Source organism: Nelumbo lutea, chromosome 1 (assembly GCF_056320005.1).
Source record: "Nelumbo lutea isolate HS-2025 chromosome 1, American lotus-T2T, whole genome shotgun sequence".
In the NCBI taxonomy this organism is placed as follows: Eukaryota; Viridiplantae; Streptophyta; class Magnoliopsida; order Proteales; family Nelumbonaceae; genus Nelumbo; species Nelumbo lutea.
The window spans coordinates 22313342-22335490 of NC_142684.1; the positions used below are offsets into that span (position 1 = coordinate 22313342).

At 38.7% G+C, this 22149-nt stretch overlaps 1 protein-coding gene across 2 annotated transcripts in view; it reads right to left on the reverse strand.

The window, feature by feature from the left end:
• Window positions 1-21440, reverse strand: part of LOC148873919 (Small GTP-binding protein) — an 86522-nt gene extending 65082 nt beyond the window's left edge. For both annotated transcript variants that reach the window (XR_016104788.1, XM_088963638.1), the window contains exons 1-5: window positions 21148-21440; window positions 20848-21024; window positions 3012-3098; window positions 2369-2425; window positions 2187-2252 (exon numbers count right to left, since the gene is read on the reverse strand). Coding sequence is in view for 1 of the 2 variants with exons in the window: in XM_088963638.1 (XP_088819764.1) it covers window positions 2187-2252; window positions 2369-2425; window positions 3012-3098; window positions 20848-21024; window positions 21148-21402 (642 nt within the window). In the remaining variant the exon portion in view is untranslated. The remainder of the gene's footprint in view (window positions 1-2186; window positions 2253-2368; window positions 2426-3011; window positions 3099-20847; window positions 21025-21147) is intronic.
• Window positions 21441-22149: the final 709 nt, after the last annotated feature.

Consider the following 22149-nt stretch of genomic DNA (forward strand, 5'->3'; position numbering starts at 1 on the left):
CCCCTTCACTTATTATTTATACTAAAATAATAAAACAGTACAAAGACAACTATGCCCTTATAGGGCGGCAAAACACAAAACAGCATATATAACACTCAAAAAACATAATAAAATTTGGACTCACATAACTACTATGGTCCCCACCTCCTATTTAACAACTAACATAAAACATCTACTCAGAAAAACATCATAAAACTAATTAATCTTCGACACCGAGCTAATACATTCTTTAATCCACATCCTCCATCTTTCACCTAACCCCATCTTTTCCATTAAATTCAACAGGAAGGACCAATCCACCATATCATAAGCTTTTTCTAGGTCCAATTTACAAATCAAACCTTTGCCACCTTGTTTTCTCTTAGCTGTCACACACTCACTTTCCACTAAGATTTGATCCACAATCTGTCTCCCTTCTGCAAAAGCTCCTTGGTTCTAAGAGATAACATAGGGCAATACAGTCTTCAACCTACCAACCAGGACTTTAGCAATGATTTTATACAAGCTACCCACAAGGCTTATCAGTCTATAATCCTTAGGGGTTTTGGCCTCCTTTTTTGGCACTAAAGCAATAAAAGTTGCATTTGCTCTAGGCGATAACTTCCCTTCTTGATAGAACTCCACAAATACATCCATTAATTCATCTTTCAAGATTTCCCAACAATCCTGATAGAAAGCCATTGAAAATCCATCCGGCCCAGGAGCTTTAGATCTATCCATCGAGAATATCACTTCATGTATCTCCACAATAGTGAAAGCTCTTTCTTGGAAGTTAACTTCGAATTCTAGCACTCTGTCCCACTGTAAATCTTCCAATTCTGCAATGTTTTCATCATAGGATGCAAGGATCAACTTAAAATGATCCACGAAACACCTTTCAATGTCCTCTTTTGCATTTACTACTCTTCCCTCCACCTCTATATTGGAAATTTGGTGTTCTCCCATTTGCTAGGGAGTGGAAAAATCTGGTATTACCATCCCCCTCCAGAAGCCATTTACATCTAGATTTTTGCCTCCAAGAAATCTCTTCTTTTCTTAGGATCTCTTCCAATTGCACTTTTAAGTTCCATCTTTCTACTCCATCCTCCATCCTGCACTCTTTCCGGGCCTCCTTTTGGTCCACTTCCTCTATTTTCCTGGCTAATTCCTCCTTTATGACCTCAAGTTTTCCAAATTTCTCTTTGTTCCACTCCTTGATATGGAGGGTTTCTTATTCTGCAGTAAAATCTCTTTTTCATTGGACAGTGTGGCATGCTATCTTAACCATTGATCAATTCATGATCCTTGCAGACATAAGCTCCCTTTGCACATAGAAGATGACAATTAGTTGATCATCTCACTCAAGATCATTTGAAAAGTGAAGGATTTCAGTTGGCTAATAGGTGTGTGCTTTTGAATCTGAAGTGGAGGATGTGTTTCATCTGTATTTTGGGTGCTGCTACACAAAATTTATTTGGGAATTGTTCTACCATCTTGTCAACATGGAGATGTGGACACCTTGAATTCCAAATGACACCTTTGATTGTTGGCCAACTCTTAGTGGGAATAGAAAGGCAAAAAAATTCTGGAGTTGTGTACCTTTTGCAGTTTTGTTGGAATGTTCGTAAGGAAAGAAACAGAGGTTTTTTATGGAAAATCAAGATCCAAGGAGAAGCTTTGTGCAGGAATTCGTTCCAAGCTGCTGCTATGGATTTTGCTGCTAATTTAAGGGGATTCAGAAAAGAAGCTTTTGGATCCAGCTTTTGGTCTGCTTTAGAGTTAGATAATGGAGATCTTGAGTGAAGAATTATTTGTGATCTCTCTTTTTTTTTTTTTGATTTTGTATCGGGTGATGCCTTATCACCTTGATATCTTGTAATATTTTTTTTTATATTAATGGATTTTTGTTTTTTATTTATTTAAAAAAAACCTCTTACCACATTGCATATATCAAAGAAGTCCATCCTACTTTCTCTTCACTTGGGTTCCTTATGAGCATCTGAATTAACTTATTACACGGGAAGGCAAAATGAAGCATTTGTAATTCAGCTGGGCCTGCCAGGTGGTTAATTCTGTATTGGGTCTGTTTTTTCACAACTTGTTGTATTCTGTTGCTTTTCATTCTTTCAGTTATTAAATAAAAATAAAGCAAAGAACTAAAAAAGATTATCATATGGGTGTAGGTATTGATCACTGTTATTACTCACAGGAATAATTTCTAGGTTGTTTTCCAGAGCCAGGTAAACATTAGCCAGTGTCTGAGCTTCCACCCCCTGCATCATAGTAGATAAGGTATTTTGTGGCCAAATCATGGCTATTTCTCACTGCATTGAGAATTAAAAATCAAAGGATAAATAGAAATTCAAACAGTATTAGAAGAAAAAGGCACCTGAGAAGCATCTACAACAAGGAGAGCTCCCTCACAGGCAGCAAGAGAACGAGAGACCTAATTAGCAAATGGTAGAGTAAGATGTGAGAACAAACTAAAATATATTATCAGTAAGATTTTCTCAAAATGGAAATGCTTCTTTCTTTTTATTTTTTTTTTTATCAATAATGGAAATGGATCAAGAGAACCATGAAATAGTAAATTAGGACCCATGCAAATGACTGACAAACTATTTTTCCTTTTCAATCAGTTACATATCACAGATAAAAAAATTAAATTGTAGAAATGATATTTAATGAATTATCTATGATAATTTACCTAACCATGAGACTAGGTTGCTCATGTCCTGTGTTGCATGGATAGGCTATGATCTCTAATAAGAATACATAGTATCTGACTTAGTAAGCCCCAAGAAATAGGATTCAGAGACCCAGTAAGAAGACATAAGCCACATGGCATTCACAATTCAAATCGTAAATTGTATCATAAGTTGTAGTATTTTGGCAACTATGCTTTTTGTCACTCGTTTCTACACACCAAACAAGGAAAGAATGGATAGATTCTTAAATTCTCATGTGCCTCATTATCAAGCAGACGCAAAATAGCTATATCAGTATGAAAGGATCAGATAAGCTGTATATACCTCATATGAGAAGTCAACATGCCCTGGAGTATCAATTAGATTTAAGCAATATGGCTCACTTTCAAGCACATAGCGCATTCGGGCTGCCTGCAATGAAGAACCGAAAAAAATGAAGTGCAAGATACAAATATTACAGACAGATCACGAATGCAATCATCATACAAATATTAGACAGATCATAAATGCAATCATCCAGAAATAAACAGTACCATGTAAGAAGTCCTAAACATAATGTATATGAATACAACAGAAAGAATTACATACAACATATCAAGTATGTAAACAAGGAAATCTAGCTAAACAAATAACTCGATGCTTCCATCAACTAACATAAATCTTATGAAATAATCATAGGGCTGCAAATGGAGTGGATTTAATCCAATTTGTTTAAGTTGGATTTGGAATGTAGCCGACCACATATAGTTGGGATAAGGCTTGGATGATGCTGGTGATGATATAAAATATCATTTTTGGTATTAAAAATCTTTAGAATCTAGTGGAATTTGGGGTTTAGATAAACTTTTTTAAATTTATAGTATATATTCTTTTGGTTTACATCTAATTTTATAAATTAATGCTATTTACAGATGCTTTAATCAAATCAGATTTGAATTTGGTATTCAGATATGTAAAAGAATCCTGGTCGGCCTTAAACAGATCAAATTCTGATATCTCAGACTCTTATCAGATTAGATTTTGATATATCCTTATCCAAACTCGATCCTATCCATTTGCAGCCCTAAATAATTGGTCATAATAGCAGTACTTGGTTAGGATATAAAAAAAATGACTAGTATATGCATGGTTCGCACTGTTTCCGTCACATAATCTTACTCTTCTTAGGCACTAGTACTGAAATCTTACTTTCCTTTGGCACTGGTGCTGAGTTTCTTTATATGGATTGCTAAGAATGTAATATGAGAGAGAGAGAGAGACTAGCCTCCTAAAAGAAATGCACTACATTATAATTTTATAAACTATGATTCTAGGTCTCCAGCCCTTTCTGTAAAGAAGGGATATCCTTTAACATTTACAATGAACATTTTCTTGCAGGGGAAAGAATGCCATGAGAATTCTACAAATACTCCATCAATTTATTAAGATTTGGATGGGGAGAAATGACAAACCAATTTCGACATTCATTCTGATGCAGCTTGAGGATAGATCAGAGATTCTTTGCATGACTGATACGAAGCATAAAATAAAATGAAACAAAGATATAAGTTATTTAGTTGATTAAACATGTCAAATGAATAACTGAACGGTTGTTCTTATAAAAATAAGGTATCTCACTCCACTAAGAGAAGAGCTGCATATGATAATTGTTCACTCTTGAAAAAAAACCTCTGGCCTTCTCAATCTTGTGTGCAATAATGCATGCACTTACAAGCACTGGTAAGTATCTATTATCTGCGTGCTTTGCACGTGGCAATTCTTCATGAAGATGATGATAGTAAATAATATGTTTCCAAAATTTTCTACAATTTTTTCTTGTTTATATGTCTATAAAAAGTTGTTCTTATTTGTAACACTTATTTTTGTTTAATATGATGAATATATGATATTAAATATGTGCTCAAATGTTTTCTACAATTTTTTTTTATTTTTTTATACTTTTATGTGTTTTCATCCTTTTTAATTTTTATTATTATTATTATTTAACTATGACATCAAAGGTTGACACATTTTAACCCAAAATGTTGAATTGTTGACTCGCCACCAAACAGGGAAAAAACTCCATTTTTTGGGTTGGTTTTAAATTTTTATTTTATTTCTAGGGCTTTTTGCAAAAATATTAACAAAGTCTACAAAATTGACAAATTCAGTAACAATAAGAAAATAATGTCCAAAATAAATGACCAGGAAACAAAATAAGTTTTTTTGGATAGGATTACCCCTCATGGATCCATATTATTTACTACTACAAAATTGACAAATTCAGTAACAATAAGAGAACCCTAACCACTTATTCCACCACATAGCTCAAGGGAGAGAGAGAGAGAGACAAAGAGAGAGAGACAGAGAGTTTTAAAATGAATCATGGATCCATGATGGAGATGATTGGCATGAGGAAAGCATTGGAGCCTCCAATAACAATAGGCAGCTCGGTTCTATAATCATGATATGTGACAATGAAACAATTGAAATAGAACATACCCACATTTAAAATCTACAAAATACACAAACCCATTTAGAAAAATTGTAACAACAAAGAAAACTGGTCTTGGTTCCTTTTGGATATTCCATTTAGCAAACAATATTAAATTGAATGTTGTCTTTTGGGTATGGGCTGAATTTGTTCACACTTGATTTTTTCTTTTTTCCATATAATTGAAAAGAAGGGAAGGACTGCAGTTTGGTTGGCATTTGGGAGAGATAAGTTTTCAGCCTTGAGAGATTGAGCGAAGTTCTGGTTTTAAGGTGTTCAAAGTTACTTGATATATTGTTTTGGGAAAGTTTGTCCAAATGAACTTGGTTTCTTCCCCAACCACTAATTTAGCTATTACTTTATAAAAATCAATGATTTTTCCATCTTAACAAACTTTGTTATTTTTTCTATAAGAAGTCTATTTCTATCTTCAGTAAAAGCAATTATTCTTTATCACACTTATCTTTCTTTAATATGGTTAATTAATATAGGATTCAATGAAAGAATGGGTGTTAATACTCTAAATATAAGACTTAAGCAGAGGGAATTGAATTAGGAGAGATGCAGTAGTTCAAAGTACACTCTATGCCCTCACAAGTAGAGAGGGATCAAAATTCAAAAATAGGGGTATTCTAGCCAACAATAGGATTAGTTGAAAACAGCCCTCTTGTAGTATAGAACAGCTTGAGATTAGATACAAAACCAGAAAAAGAACAAGAGAAGCTTAAGAAGTTGAGAGAGGAAGAGAGCTGGCAGCAACGAGGGAGTTAGAGAAGAGAGGTTCGAACTCAACCTCCCTCTAACACTCTAAATCATTTTATTAACTTAATCTTTGAAATATTACAGAGGGGCCCTTGGATGGGCAAGAAATTACAAAACAAGGTATGTAAGAGTATGGGCCCAGAATAAAGCCCACTACAGAGAAAAAACATAAACATAACATAGAATGACAGCTTATGGGCCATTCGGCCCATCTCGTCTACACTCCCCCTCAAGCTGAGCATAGATGTCAGTCATGCCCAGCTTGCCAGTGCCATGTTGAAGCCTTGCTCTGGAAATACCCTTGGTGAGGAAATCTACCAATTGTCCTTTAGAGGCAATGAATGGAAGACACACTTCACCGGAAGAGACTCTTTCTCGAATAAAGTGTCTATCAACCTCAATATGTTTGGTTCGATCATGTTGTACTGGGTTGTGAGCAATGTTGATGGTAGCCTAATTATCACAGTACAACATCATTGGTTTGTCATGATCAATCCCAAGCTCCTCCATTAAGGACCTTAGCCATAACAATTCAGAGACTCCATGTGCCATGGCTCTATATTCTGCTTTTGCGGATGATCTAGCCACAACTGATTGTTTCTTACTCCTCTAAGAAACAACATTACCAGCCACCAGACTGCAATACCCTGAAGTAGATCTTCTATCATCAATATTTCCAGCCCAGTCAGCATCAGTATAGGCTTCAAGCTTCAGATGACCATGCTTGGTAAATAGAATTCCTTTTCCTGGAAAGTCTTTCAGATAACACAAAATTCGTTCTGCAGCTGCCATATGAGTATCTCTGGGAGCATGCATGAACTGGCTAATACAACTGACAGCATATGCAATATCTGGCCGAGTCATGCACAAGTACAGGAGTTTCCCAAGAAGTCTCTAAAAGACCCCTTTGTCTTCCAACAATGTTCCATCCGAAGCTGAAAATTTGTGACTCATATCAATGGGAGTTGCAACTGGTCTGGCACCCATCTTTCTAGTTTCAGACAGCAAATCAATGACATATTTCCTCTGGGAGATAAGAATCCCATCCTTAGATCTAGCAACTTCTATGCCAAGGAAGTATCTCAACTCTCCCAGATACTTAATCTCAAATTCTGTGCGAAGGAAAGACTTAAGGGCCCGAATGCTTGAGACATCATCACCAGTCACTATAATGTCATCAACATACACAATGAGATACACTGCTAGAGATCGACTTTTCTTCACAAAGAGAGTATGGTCTGACTGTGTCTGGACATTGCCGAATCTAACAAGTGCAGCTCAAAACTTCTCAAACCAGGCTCTAGGAGACTGTTTGAGTCCATGAAGTGATTTCTTCAACTTGCATACCTTTCCTTGCATATCTTTCCCATACATTCCTGGAGGGAGAGACGTATAGACTTCCTCATGTAAATCACCATTCAGAAATGCATTCTTTACATCTAACTAATAAAGAGGCCAATCAAAGTGAGTTGCCAAAGATAGGAGAACCCTCACAGATGTCATCTTGGCAACAAAGGCAAAGGTCTCCAAGTAGTCAATCCCATATGTCTGTGTGTAACCTTTTGCAACCAGTCTGGCCTTGTACCTCTCAATAGTCCCATCAACCCGGTATTTAATAGTAAAGACCCACTTGCATTCAACAGGATCCTTCCCTTCAGGCAAATCCACCACTTCCCATGTATCATTTTTGTGTAGAGCATCCATTTCAGACTTCATCGCATCTCTCCATTCTGGAATCCCAAAAGCTTCTGATACAGACCTAGGAATAGGGTTAGAAGCAACTGAAGAAAGGTAGGCAAAGTATGAAGGAGAAAGTAGATCATAAGAAAGGTGTTTGGAAATGCAGTGTGCAGTGCACTTCCGCTTTCCTTTCATAATAGTAATGGGGACATCAAGATCCGGGAATGATGGTTCCAAGGGGGCTGGAGCAATACCTGTTATCTCATATGTGATTGGGAATGTATGAGTCTCATCTGTTGTAAGGGAAACAACTCGCTCATTTCTAGATCTTTGCCTTTGATACACTTTTGGATTATGGGTAGGACGAGGAGGTAAAGAAATAGAAGCACTAGGGCAAGATGAATGAAGTGGTTGATCCTCCTTTGGTTCATTTGGTGAGGATACGGGCTTGCCAAGAGACTCAACTAGGACAAGAAGAGGAAGAGCAAATACTTGTGACAAACTCTCTCCCTGTTGACAATGTCCTTCCTGAGGGGAACCATAAAAAGGTGAAAGCTCACCAAAAGTAACATCCATAGAGACATGCCGAGTGTTAGTCTTAGGATCAAAACAACAATAACCCTTTTGTGTGGGGGAATAACCAAGGAAAATGCACTTGTGGGCTTTTGGTTCAAACTTATGTCTTTGGGCACTTAGAATGTGAACATAACAAGTATAACCAAACACACGAAGAGGAATCAGAAAAAGATCCCTGTCTGGATGAAGAAGACTGAAGGAGGATTTAAACCCTAAAACCTTGGATGGCATACGGTTTATAAGATAGGTAGTAGTAAGAATAGCATCACCCCAAAATCTTGTAGGAACATGTGAGGCAAACAAAAGGCTTCTTGCAACTTCAACAATATGTCTATTTTTCCTTTCAGCAACTCCATTTTGTTCAGGAGTTCTAACACAAGAGCTTTGGTGAATAACCCCCATGTCAGAGAGATACAAGGATAAGCTCTTTTCAAAGTACTCTTTTGCATTATCAGATCTGAAAACTTTAATTCTGGTATCAAATTGGGTTAAAATAAGCTCATGAAATTGTCTCACAAGTCTTGGAACTTCATCACGGGATTTCATCAGGTATATCCAAGTGAATCTAGAAAAGTCATCAATAAACAGGACGAAATATCTGTAGCCCCCTATAGAAGATAAGTGGTAAGGCCCCCACGCATCAGAGTGCACAATGTGAAAAGGAAAAGAAGATCTTTTATTTCTCACAGGATAATTGTTTCTACAATGCTTTGACAACTGACATGACTCACAATTGAGACTAGACACACTAACTCCCTTAAACAATTCGGGAGGTAAATGACTTAAAGCAGAAAAAGGTAAATGACCAAAATGACAATGACTCAACATAATTCGACTAACAGACTCTAAAGAAGTAGAACCAAAAGCAGTGTTCTTGGGATAATCAAGGCATTGGCCAGGAGTGTCAAGCAAGTATACTCCGTTCGCTTCATGGCCACTCCCAGTCACCTTCCAAGATTCCAGATCCTAAAACACACAATGAGAAGGAAAAAAGGTTACACAACAATTCAATGACTTGGTCAAGCTACTTACAGATAATAAATTTGTATTCAATTTAGGTAAATGAAGAGTGGAAGATAAGAGCAAGGAGTCTGTAGGCTTAACAGTTCCCTTGATAGAAATAGGGGCAAAAGAACCATCAGCTAAGGTGATTTTGTCACAACCAGGAAGCAAATCATATGAAACAAACAAAGTGGAAATGTTGGTCATGTGATCAGAAGCGCCTGAGTCTATGATCCAAGGGGTCTTGGGGTTACCTGAGGTGGATGCATGGTTAGCAAAAGCTCTTATACCTGAGTGAGCAAATGTGGTGGCTGAACTTCCAAAAGGGTTGGATGATGAAGTTACACCTTCAAGCTGGCTGATCATCTTTCCAAACTACTCATATTCAGCTTTCATGGTTGCCAACTGTGCATTGGCAGACTCAACCTCTGTATCTGTACTTGTGGCTGCATGTGCACTTCTTGTCTTTCTACTATCATTCTTCTTCTGGAATCGGATAGGGACAAGACTGGGATGCATGTTCCAGCACTTGTCCTTGGTGTGTTTCGGCTTCTTGCGATATTCACACACCACCTCCTTTCCTGTGCCACTAGGAGCTCCTATAACCCCTTTGGGTTTAATTCCCATATTTGCAAAATGATCATTGATGCCGACTCCTTGAACCTGCACTTGCCTCCTACTCTCTTCACTGCTAACCAAAGTATATGCTTGAGACAATGAAACATCTTCCTTGGACAAAATGTTCTGCTTTGTGATGTCACATTTAGAATTCAGCCCTGTCAGGAACTCAAAGACCTTGTTCCTTTCAACTAATTTCCTATATGTTTCAGCATCATTAGGGGTATCCCATGTCACAGCCTCTATCAAATCAATCTCTTGCCATAGAGATTTCAGGGTTGAGAAGTATGCTGCAAGTGACTTCTCCCCCTGCCTTAGATTCTTCACATCACTCCTCAGTTTGTAGGCTCTGGCAACATTCAACTTCTGGGAGTAAGTTTCTGCAACACTATCCCAGATTTCCTTAGCCGAGTTCATCTAAAGATAGTGCCGACTAATCTGTGGCTGCATTGAATTCACAAGCCACCCAATCATTGTGTAGTTTTCTTGTATCCATCTCTCATAAGAAGGATCATCCTCTAGAGGAGCTTTCTTGCTCCCAGAAATAAACCCCCATTTTCCTCTGCTACAAATATGGATTTTCACTGATTGTGACCATGCCAAGTAGTTGGTCCCATCAAGTTTAACTGTAATTACAGCCAACACAAAATCGGTTGGGGTTCCCAAAGTCTATCCATATTCAGCAAAATTCTTGCTTTCAAAGTTCGAGAAATCCATCATGCAAAGTCTCCAATTAGGATTTTAATAAGTTTTCCAAGGTACTGGGGTTCTTGATGAACTTAGTTTGAGCTGAATCGGCAACAACAACCAGCTCACAGGATTTTAATAAGTTTTCCAAGGTACAGGGGTTCTTGGTGGCAGCTCTTTCTAGAGTAAGAAATACTATTTCAGCCTTCAAGGGACAACCAACAGACCTCCAAACACAAAGTATTCCAGGTCCCCAACAACCATTGTCCCAAAGAGAAGAAAAAAAGGTCCACAGTCCTTAAGAGACCTTTAGTCAAACACTCTGTGTGCAGTAGTTAACAGCCTATTGTTAACTAACAGAAACCACTTCAATAGTGTTCCGTATAGGTCCAAGAAAAGGACTGGACTGAAATTGAGACTAGTACCACTTAGTCCAAAACAGTTTCAGCAACTTGGCAGTCCAATAACAGCCGAACTGCCCTCCAAAATAACCCAGAAATTTCTGAGTTGAATCAGTCCAGCAACAGTAGGGCGGAATGGAGGAGGGTTTTGAATGCTTTAACAGTCCTCCCAAGCAATAGAAATAACCCAGCAATAACTGAGAAAACTTACAGTAAGAGAATCTTTTATTTGAACTTCAAACCAGGCCGAACACCTTGCTCTCTGAGATAACTTCGAAACCCTTTTCTCTGATTCCAAATCAGGTTGAACACCTTGCTCTCTGATTCTTCCTGGTCACCGAACCATTCTCCAAGTGTGTAGAGACTTGGGCACCCTCCAATGACCTCCAAGAACCAGCGAATGACTTTAAACTTTCAGCCCTAGAACCTCCTCATGTAGTTGTCTGAACTAGAACCACATGAGGGTCACGCCAAGGTCTAGCCTGCTCTGATACCAAGTTGAAAACAACCCTCTTGTAGTATAGAACAGCTTGAGATTAGATACAAAACCAAAAAAAGAACAAGAGAAGCTTAAGAAGTTGAGAGAGGAAGAGAGCTGGCGGCAATGAGAAACTTAGAGAAGAGAGGTTCGAACTCAACCTCCCTCTAACACTCTAAATCATTTTATTAACTTAATCTTTGAAATATTACAGAGGGGCCCTTGGATGGGCAAGAAATTACAAAACAGAGTATATAAGAGTATGGACCCAGAATAAGGCCCATTACAAAGAAAAAACATAAACATAACGTAGAATGACAGCTTATGGGCCATTCGGCCCATTTCCTCTACAGGATTCAATGAATGTTAATAGGAGTTAATACCTTAAATATTAGACTTAATGAAAGAAATTTGAATGAGGAGAAAAGTGGTTGTTCAAATTACATTTCTGTCCTTAGAATTAGAGAGGGACCAAATTCAAAAATTGGGTATTCTAGCCAAACAAAAGTTCCACACTCCCATTAACACTTTTGATAGTAGTATAGATTTATATATCTTTTCCTTTTTTGTGTTTTGTATCAATTTTTTAATTTTTATTATTTAATTATGAATTAAAGATTAAAACATTTGACCTGAAAGTTGAACCATTGACTTGCCACCAAATAGGAAAATAATTGTATATTTTCGTCAGGTTTTAAATTTCATATTTCATTTCCATCTTCAATAAAACTCTTCCAAGTAAAATTTTGGCCTGCAATAATGTAATCAGAATTTCATTTCTTAAATTTATTTATCTACAAAAGTGTGTTTGTGTGTGTGTGTGTATATAGTGTTGTTCTAAATTCTGCCTTGTTCCATAGTACATATGAAACCTTAATTTCACTAACTTTCTTAGGTATAACATCAATGGCTAAGCTCTTTATGCTTCTAGCATAAAAATAATGAAATGTGGCTCATGTGGAGGACTTATGATTCTTGTTTATTAAACTTATTTTTCATTAATATGATCAATATAAAATATTAGAGATGTGCCCAAATTTGTCTCTATGTTATTATTTTTTATATTTTTGTATTTATTTCTATTTAAAAAAATACTGTTTAACTATGACATCATGGGTTGACCCATTGACTTGAATAGTTGAATTACTTACCCACCACCTAGCCAAAAGAATGATTTTATTTTTGGGTCAATTAAAAAAAACATGGGTTTTATATTGTTATAAGTATTGGATATGGATTTAATTAGTAGAATTTATTAGTGAGAAATACCTTAAATACAATATTAAATGAGAGGGAATTAAATAAGGTGATGAAAAGCAGCAATTCAAATTACACTTTCAGCCCTCACAATTAAAGAATGACTAAATTCGAAAATAGGGGTATTTTGGTAAAAGAAAATTTCCACACCCTCATTCATACTTTAATAGTAGTATAGATTAACTAAAAACTAATATAACAGAAAAATGAACTAATACACTTTCAGTCATGCCTTTAGGGAAGTGGAAAGTATTGTCAATTGTCAAGATTTTAAATGTAGATTTCAAGTGGGTTAAAAGGACTGTAAATGGAATGGCTGATACTCTTGCTAAACAGGGGGTCATGAGATAGCTATTTTTTTGGGCTTCACTGTAATTGGTTTTTGTTTGGGCTGGCAGTCTTTTTACCACTGTGTACTTTTTTCTCTCTTTAATTTAATGAATTAAATTTTCTTGCTGCTCAAAAAATATATAACAAGAAAAAATGAACTTTAACCATCATATTTCCTAAATAGAAAAAGTCAGCAATTTATGGCATTACTCATTTTCCAGTCACAATAAAACTAAAGAAAAAAATAAGGAAAAAATTTTGATAAGTGCTCCCAAATACTAGAAGCATAAGAACAAGAGATTAGTTAATGGTGCATGAATTCACCAGTTGCTTTACATAACAAGCAGATGTGGTGAGGCAAGAAACCAACTAGGCCTCCTTTTCTATAGGCCCTCAGATGTGTTAATCTTTTGATGGAAAATTTCCCAGGAAAAAAAAGGCATTGAACTTAGGTGGTATATCTGTACCCCCCAAAAAAAGAAGGGGAGAAAAGGAAACTATGTAAAATTCCACTTTCTTGATTTCTTGAAGTGTTTTTTATCTTTCTTGATTTCTTGAAGTGTTTTTTATTGATTCGACTGCTGCTACAGTAACCCGAACCAGCAAGAGGAGGAAGAAGAAGAAGAAGAAGAAGAAGAGAAGAAGAAGAAGGAAAATGAAGGGACTGCCCTTACTTAAGTGTGGGGTAGAGTGTCTCTAATAAAACTACCACATAAGCATACAACTTAACAAAGACAAGTTGACTAAACTACCCTTATTCGGCTCACTCTAACACTCCCCCTCAAGCTGGATAATATATGTCATATAATCCCAGCTTGTTACATAGATAGTTCACTTTCCCTGAGATTAGAGCTTTTGTAAACAAATCTGCCCACTGATCACCCGAGCCCACATGTTCTGTGCTTATCTCTCTAGCAAGAACCTTCTCCCTCACAAAGTGGCAATCAACCTCTATGAGTTTCGTTCTCTCATGAAAAAACAGGGTTGGATGAGATATGGAGTGCAGCTTGATTGTCACAGTACAATTTCGTAGGTTTGTCCATGTGGAACCCGATTTCTTGTAGGAGATTCCTCAACCACACTAATTCACAGGTAGTGTGTGCCATGGCCCTATACTCGGCTTCAGCACTGCTTCTAGCCACAACCATCTGCTTTTTACTCTTCCACGTCACAAGATTTCCTCCAAGAAATGTGCAATAGCTTGTAGAAAATCTTTTGTCATACACTGAGCCTGCCCAGTCTGCATCTGTGTACCCAACTACTTCAAGTTTTCCTCCTGGTTTATACATTAGCCCACGGGCCGGAGCTCCCTTCAGATATCTTACAATTCTAAGAACTGCATCCCAATGAGGTATACGAGGGTTCTACATGAATTGGCTCACCACACTGACTGCAAAGGAGATGTCTGGTCTCGTGATAGTCAAATAATTCAGCTTCCCCACTAGTCGTCTATACCTTCCAGGATCTTCAAATACTTCCCCTGTATCATTGCTCAACTTAACATTTGGTTCCATAGGGGTTTCAGCCGGTTTTGCACCTAACAGTCTTGTTTCTTCCAGTAGATCAAGAACATATTTTCTTTGGCACAGATTTACACATTGTTTTGACCAGTCAACTTCTATGCCCAAGAAATACTTCAATGTCCCAAGGTCTTTTGTTTGAAAATGATTTTGCAGAAATACCTTTAGTTTGTCAATCCCCAATTTGTCACTGCCAGTAATGACAATATCATCCATATAGACCACTAATAAAACCTTTCTAGCTTTTGAGTCATAGCTGAACACTGAGTGATCAACCTGGCATTGCTTCATTCCAAAACTCTTCACCACTTCACTAAACTTCCGGAACCAAGCACGGGGCGATTGTTTCAACCCATAAATTGCCTTCTTCAGTCTGCACACCTTACCATCCTCCCCCTGAGCAACAAACCCAGGTGGTTGCTCCATATATACCTCCTCCACAAGGTCACCATGAAGGAAGGCATTTTTTATGTCAAGCTGAAACAGAGGCCAATCATACATAACTGCCAGGGAAATTAACACGCGAACAAAGCCAATCTTAGCTACCGGAGAGAAGGTCTCCATGTAGTCCATTCCACACAACTGTGAGTAACCTTTAGCAACGAGTCTGGCCTTCAGGCGCTCCACACTACCATATGGCAAGTATTTAACAATATACACCCATTTACAGCCCACAACATGCTTACCAAGTGGAAGAGTAGTGAGCTCCCATGTTTGAGTATGTTGAAGAGCAGAGAGTTCCTCCTCGATTGCCTACCGCCACCCAGGTGAACTAAGAGCTTCTTGGACATTGTTAGGTATGGAAATAGATGACAAAAGTGAAACAAACTAACGATGTGAGGTGGAAAGGCGAGATAATAAAACAAAATTAGAAATGGGATGGAGAATATAACTACGTTTACCTTTCCGTAAGGCAATGGGTAGGTCAAGTTCTGAGGGTTCAGCAACAGGAGCCATGACAGGATCCGCAGATAAGGTAGAAGCTGGAGGAGGGGCCGGTGTCGTTCGACGTGTATACACTTGCCGGATCAGTGGTCGTTCAATAATGATCTACACTGGATGAGGTGATGAGTCTACTCCAACAGGAACATCCGGAACTGGATCACTGACAGGAAGAGGAAGAGGAAGTAAGGGTGGAGATGAAGATGTTTCAGGTCCTAAGAAGAAGGGGACAGACTCAAAAAAGGTGACATCAGGACAGACATAGCACTTCCGAGTAATGGGATTATAACACTTGTACCCTTTTTGAGTCCGAGAGTAGCTAAGAAAGACACATTTAATGGAGCGTGCATCTAGCTTGTCTATTCCAAGACTCAGATTGTGAACAAAGAACACACAGCCAAAGACACAAGGAGTTAATGGAAATGGAGATAAAGTGGGAAACAAGATAGAGAAGGGGGACCGATCATTAAGAATGAAGGAGGGCATCCGATTAATGAGGAAACATGCAGTGAATACAGCATCACTCCAAAACCGTTTAGAAACACTCATATGATGAAGAATAGACCGAGCAGTTTCGAGGAGCTGACGGTTCTTTCGTTCAGCCACCATTTTGTTGAGGAGTGGATGCACATGAGGTTTGATGAATAATGCCATGCTGTTCTAAATACTGTTGAAACGAAGTAAGAAAGTATTCACGACCATTATCTGAACGAAGAACTTTGATTGGAACACCAAATTGTATACGTATTTCAGCATGAAATTTTTAAAAAATGGAGAATAATTCACTTCTTTATTTCATTAAGTAAATCCATGTCATCCTTGAACAATCATCAATAAAAGAGACAAAATACTTGTACCCATTATAAGACTCTATCTTGATCGGGCCCCAAACATCTGAATGAGCCAAAGAAAAAGGACTCAACATACGACTTTCAACTCTAGGACTGAAGGAAACATGACGGTGTTTCCCAAACTAACATGACTCACACTGTAAAACTGATAAATGACTCAAAGACGGAACTAATATCTTGAGTGCCTTGAGAGAAGGATGTCCCAGTCGACAATGCCACTGTAGAGGAGTAAGTGAAGTCTGAAGAGCAATTGAGGATCCACCACCGTCAAGATAATACAACCCACCAGCTTCATGCCCCCCACCAATCTTCTTCCCCGTCTTGAGATCTTGAAAAACGCAAGAGGAAGGAAAGAAGGTAATAGAATAGTTAAGAGTCTTGGTTAATTTACTAACAGACATAAGATTGAAGGGAAACTTAGGTACATATAGAACAGATGATAAAGAAAAGAGAAGCCATGTCAACATTACCAACACCACAGATGGGAGATGAAGAACCATTGGCAAGTGTAACAGTTTGTGATGTGGAAGTTTCAGAAAGATAAGAGAACACACCTAGAGTCCCGGTCATGTGATCAGAGGCTCCAGAGTCAATAATCCATGGAGAGGTTTTAGATGACATGCAAGCAAAATCTGAGTGGGCTAGAGTAGCAGTGGTATGCTGTGAAGTGGTTTGAAGGAACCGTTCATACTCATCACGCGGTACACTTACCATCTCCCTCCCAGAAGCAGATGTAGATGTAGAGGGAGTTAGGTTTGCCAGTTTACTATCACTGATATCAACCTCACCAGCTACAGCATGATTAGCCCATTTAGAGGGAGGGCCATGTAGATCATAACAGAAATTCACTGAGTGTCCTCCCTGCCACAATGGGTACATTAACTTGCAGAGTTACTCTTTCCTTTGCCACGGCCTCCCCCTGAGTCACGACCACCACCCCGGCCAAACATGGAACTGCCACAGCCTCCTCGGGAAGCATGTCCTCCCCCTCTTGTACCACGTCCACCTTCTCTGGCTATCACAAGTGCTAATCTATCAGACTGTGTGGGATTCTCTATCTGTCCAAAAGAAATCCTACGAAGCCGTGCAAATACTTCCTCAAGTGTAGGAAGAATAGAGCTCCCTAATATTTGGCTCTAACTGGTTCATACTCCGATTTCAACCCCACTAAGAATATTGTAACATCTAGTTGTTCCCTCTGTTGTTGCTGAACTTTAACATCTGGAGTGAGGGGATGATAGACATTGAGTTCATTTCTAAGATTCTTCATGCAGGCATAGTACTCTTCTAGGGTTTTGTTTCCTTGTTGCAAATCAAAGTATTCCTGATAAAGTTGATATACCCTTGTAGTATTATCTTGTCCAGAATACAGCTTCTTAGCATGTTCCCATATATCCTTAGCCGTATCTAGGAACATGAAGTTGGCACTAATTTTTGGTTCCATACTATTCCATAGCCAGGTCATGATTTGAGCATCCTCTTGTTCCCAATCACCAAACCCTGGAGAGTCAGCCGGTGGTTTATCTTCTTTTACATGCTTCACTTTCCTCTTTGCCTTGAGGAAAACTTCCACTGATTTGGCTCATGGAACATAGTTCTCACCATTCAGTTTAATTGAGGTAATCCGTACACCTAGATAATCAGAGAAAACTACCACACTAGGTTTCTAATCATTATACCCATCTCCCATTGCTGCCATGATACTCTTTCACCGCTGCTTCTAACCTGAATTCCCAGCTACCAACTAAGTGTTGTTATTAGGAGTTTGATGTTCCAGCACCTATAGCAGTCCCTAAGCACAATAATAGATACACAAGCCTTGTTCTTGTTCACACCACTACTGATTTCACAACACCACGAACCACATAAACATCAATTCAACACTTACTAATCACATGCAATCCCTCTTACAACCACTCAACAAAGATTGTGCATCACAAGCACCACCACATAGTCATATCTGTTACACCCGGTACAGACCTGTTTAACACCTTTAAGAGGGCAATACACGACCACAAAGAACTCAGCTAGGTCACTGCATTACACTTTGCACAATTCAGCCACTTACAGCAGCCCTTACACCATTCAGCCACTTACAGCAGCCCTTACACCATTTGGCTACTGTAAACATAGTCTGTTCTTGGGATTTTCTCCAAGAACTAGGGCAACAATAAACCTAGTTCTCTAGGTTCTGATCAGTACTTGCAGGTTCTTGAAGGTTTTCTACCCAGAAATACCAACAGCACAAGGAGAAGAAATAACCGACCTTCTTTTGAGAGTTTCAACCAACCATTCACTGCTGAAGTCATTTTCTTAATGAAGAAGGTTATGCGCAGTAGAGAGAGACGAGCTGAGATGTTTCAGACCTAGGGCGAACCAGTTTTCTCCATTGACAGCCCAGAAACGAAGAAAGAGAGGTCACGAACACTGTTGAGATGTTCACGAACTGAAGTAGGTCAGGAACCTGGCTCTGATACCATGTTTCGGCTGCTGCTACAGTAACCCGAACCAGCAAGAGGAAGAAGAAGAAGAGAGGAAGAAGAAGGAAAATGAAGGGACTGTCGAATCTGATGGGTTAACCCTATCGGTCAACCCCTTAATACTAGTTAGTCTCTAATTACTTGTACAAAGACTAAACTGCCCTTACTTAAGTGTGGGGCAGAGTGTCTCTAATAAAACTGCCACATAAGCATACAACTTAACAAAAACAAGTTGACTAAACTACCCTTATTCGGCTCACTCTAACATTTATCTTTCTCGCTTTCTTGATATTTCTTGCTTGAAAATTCCTCTTTCTTCAATTCTTTCTTGCCAAAACCTATTTTACTGCATATCATTCCATTCTTGTTTCACTTTGGCCTGAAAGAATAGCCTTAAAGAAAGAAAGAGAAACCACTAGGATAAATCACCTGACCCTAAAAGTATCACTAAGCTACCTTAATCCATGCAAGTTACCTTATGGTTGTTATTCGGTTTGTCTATTAGTTAGGACTAACTGCACAAGACCCAAATCATCCCTAGGGAAAATCAACATGCCCTAGGAACCCCCCCAAGCCTTCCCCAAATGCCACAAGTAATCCTAAGAATTTCACCTCCTTTTCCATGCGCTATTAAGTGCTTCCTCTAGATATAAAAGATTTGTTCTCTAGTTTGGCAGCATAACATCTAGGATCACTGGACCTTTTTCAGTCTCTCATCATCCTATCATGATCTGTGAGCCTCCCTTAATAGCTGTCCCATGAGAGCTGGTCAACAAGGATAGTCCAACACACTGTATCAATGATAAGAGTTCAACTTTTGATAATTCCACTGAGTCAGTTGGGTCCAAGCCTAAGTAAAAATATCACCATTTCCTAAAGGTCCTAGGTTTCCTAGGGAGCATCCATCAAAGTTGAACTTAATGAAGCTCAAACCAGGGGAGAGTGAGATCATCACTGTCTGATCATAACATGTAAGAAGAGGAATTAATCATTGTGGTTAGAGTCACTTCCTTACCCGGGGCTGAAAAAGCAACTTCTCTCCATTTTCTTGACAGGTCATCCATTGACACACTGTTGAATATCTCCAAAGATTTAAGCCAATGTATAACCCTGATAAGAATTACCTCTTGAATGGCTTCCCTGCTCCTCTCCTTCCCAGAGAATATTCTGGAATTTCTTTCTTCCCAGGTGGTCCAAATAACAGCAGCCCTTAACACAACGCCACATCACTCTTCCCCTTCTCTTTGGCAGACTGAAAAAAATAAGGTTCAAACAAACTTTTCGCATCTGATGGTGGGTTCCACCTGCATCCAAACAAAGAGGAAAACCATTCCCATAAACCTTTAACAAAAGTACAGGAGATTAATAAATGGTAGCAGTTCTCACCATCGACCTTACAAAGAAGGAACCAATAAGGGGACAAGCATCTATTGGTCTTTTACTTTGAAGTAAATCACAGGTGTTGATTCTTTCCAAATATGATTCCCAACAAAAACTTCCAATCCTAGGTGGAATAAGTTTACTCCACACCTCTTTAACAGGGAAAGATGGACCCCCACTAGCTTCCGGAAGGGTTAGAATATTGAAGAAGGATGAGCAAGTAAACAAACCATGAGAAGTAGGGATCCAAAGATTTGTTGCTGAACCAACAACCACCAAACAAATAGATACTTTGGCAAGTTTCTAGAGCAGGACGCAGCCCTTAGTGAACCAAATATTATATAGCCATAACATTTGTATGGCAACGAAATCAAAAATGGGATAAAGAATTTCACATCTTTCCTTAAATTGGACGAATAGCATGAAAGAACAGGAAGTTGATTAAACAAGTAGCAATGAAATTTAAAGCAAAAAGCATGCTATGTTAATTGAGAACAGCTTGTACGAGGAAATAGAATTTACTTCATTAAAATTAAATTAACTCACGAAATCAACAATATAAATAAATTCAAAGTCCTTAGGGAAAAAAAATCAGGAAACTACTTCTACTGAACAGAATGGATAAAGGAATCATTTTCTTTTCATCTCCTCTGCTGAGAAAAGAATGCCATTTTCAACAGTAACTTAAGCAACGCGTGCAAAGCATAGTAAGAAAATGCAGACCTGCAGTTTGATTGTGATACCTCTCTCTCTCTCCAAATCCATGTTATCTAAAAACTGCTCTTTCATCTCCCTCTTCTGTACAGTACCAGTCATCTGCAACAGCTTATCCGCCAAAGTTGACTTCCCATGATCAATATGCGCAATAATGCAGAAATTTCTAATATTTGAAACGGGCACCTGCTCGAAAGCATCCAAAATGTAAATCCCAACTCCACCTAAAAAAGACAATAAGAAGAAGACGACGACGACAAAGAAGAAGAAGAAGAAGAAGAAATAGAAAGCTCTCTTACGACATGGTACCTTCAGCAGACGATCCTGACCGAATTCGGTGCCGAATTCGGCGTCGGAAACGCCTTTGGGTTGTGTTCCTGCAGTCTGGCAGGAAACGCCGAGCCTCCGCCGACGAGTGGAGGTAGCCGAAGAAATGGAAGGCAGGGATAGACGAGTTTGGGAGGGAGAAAGAGCGGTGGATAATTTGAATTCTGTGCACCGGCGACGCTGCTGCGGAGTGTCTGTGGATAAGAAAAGTGTGAGCCGAGTGACGGCCGTGGCCATCTTGGAGCAACAGTTGGTTTTTTTTTTTTTCTTTGAACACTCGGGTTTTTTGCTTGGCAGTTGGTGTCTTTATATTACGAGGCCTGGGTGTGTGGCGCGAGCGTTTTGAGCCACAAAAAAGTGAGGGCAATTGAGCTGGGCCTTGCTATTGGGGCCCAGGCCAAATGGACTCCCATAACATTCTAGACTTCTAGGAGACCACTGGGCTTTATTTAAGGCCCTCCGGAAAGCCGATCACCATGTTCTGGACACAAGAAACACAACTAAAATAGGAATCTACTCCGGTTAAGGCCTGTTTGTTTGCTCTGAAGTCTAACATCTGAAAGTATAATAATTTTTCGCACCATCTTTCACCATTGCACCAAGCAATGGCTCCTTCTTTTTGTATAAAAGTGACAAAGTTAACAAAGAAATTGAATACGAATAGACCAATAACAAACTTTACATTAAGGGAGCGATCTTTTTCAGGATTTTGAGAGGGGGGGAAGGTCAATGGGATTTTGATTCCCATTGACCAAAAATCCCATGTTCTTTTTTCAGATTTATGTGGAGACCAGGGAAAGTTTATTTTCCTGGGTATCATTTACCCAGGTAAGTGATACCCATCTCCGAGGTGGGTAAATAACTTTCCCACCTTGGGGGAAAGTTGCCGACACTTAAAAGGGACCAAAATGCCCCTTGTAATAATGGATTTTTATGGATAAAATGGTCATTGCCTTATTTACATGGGAAATAAAAGAACATGGG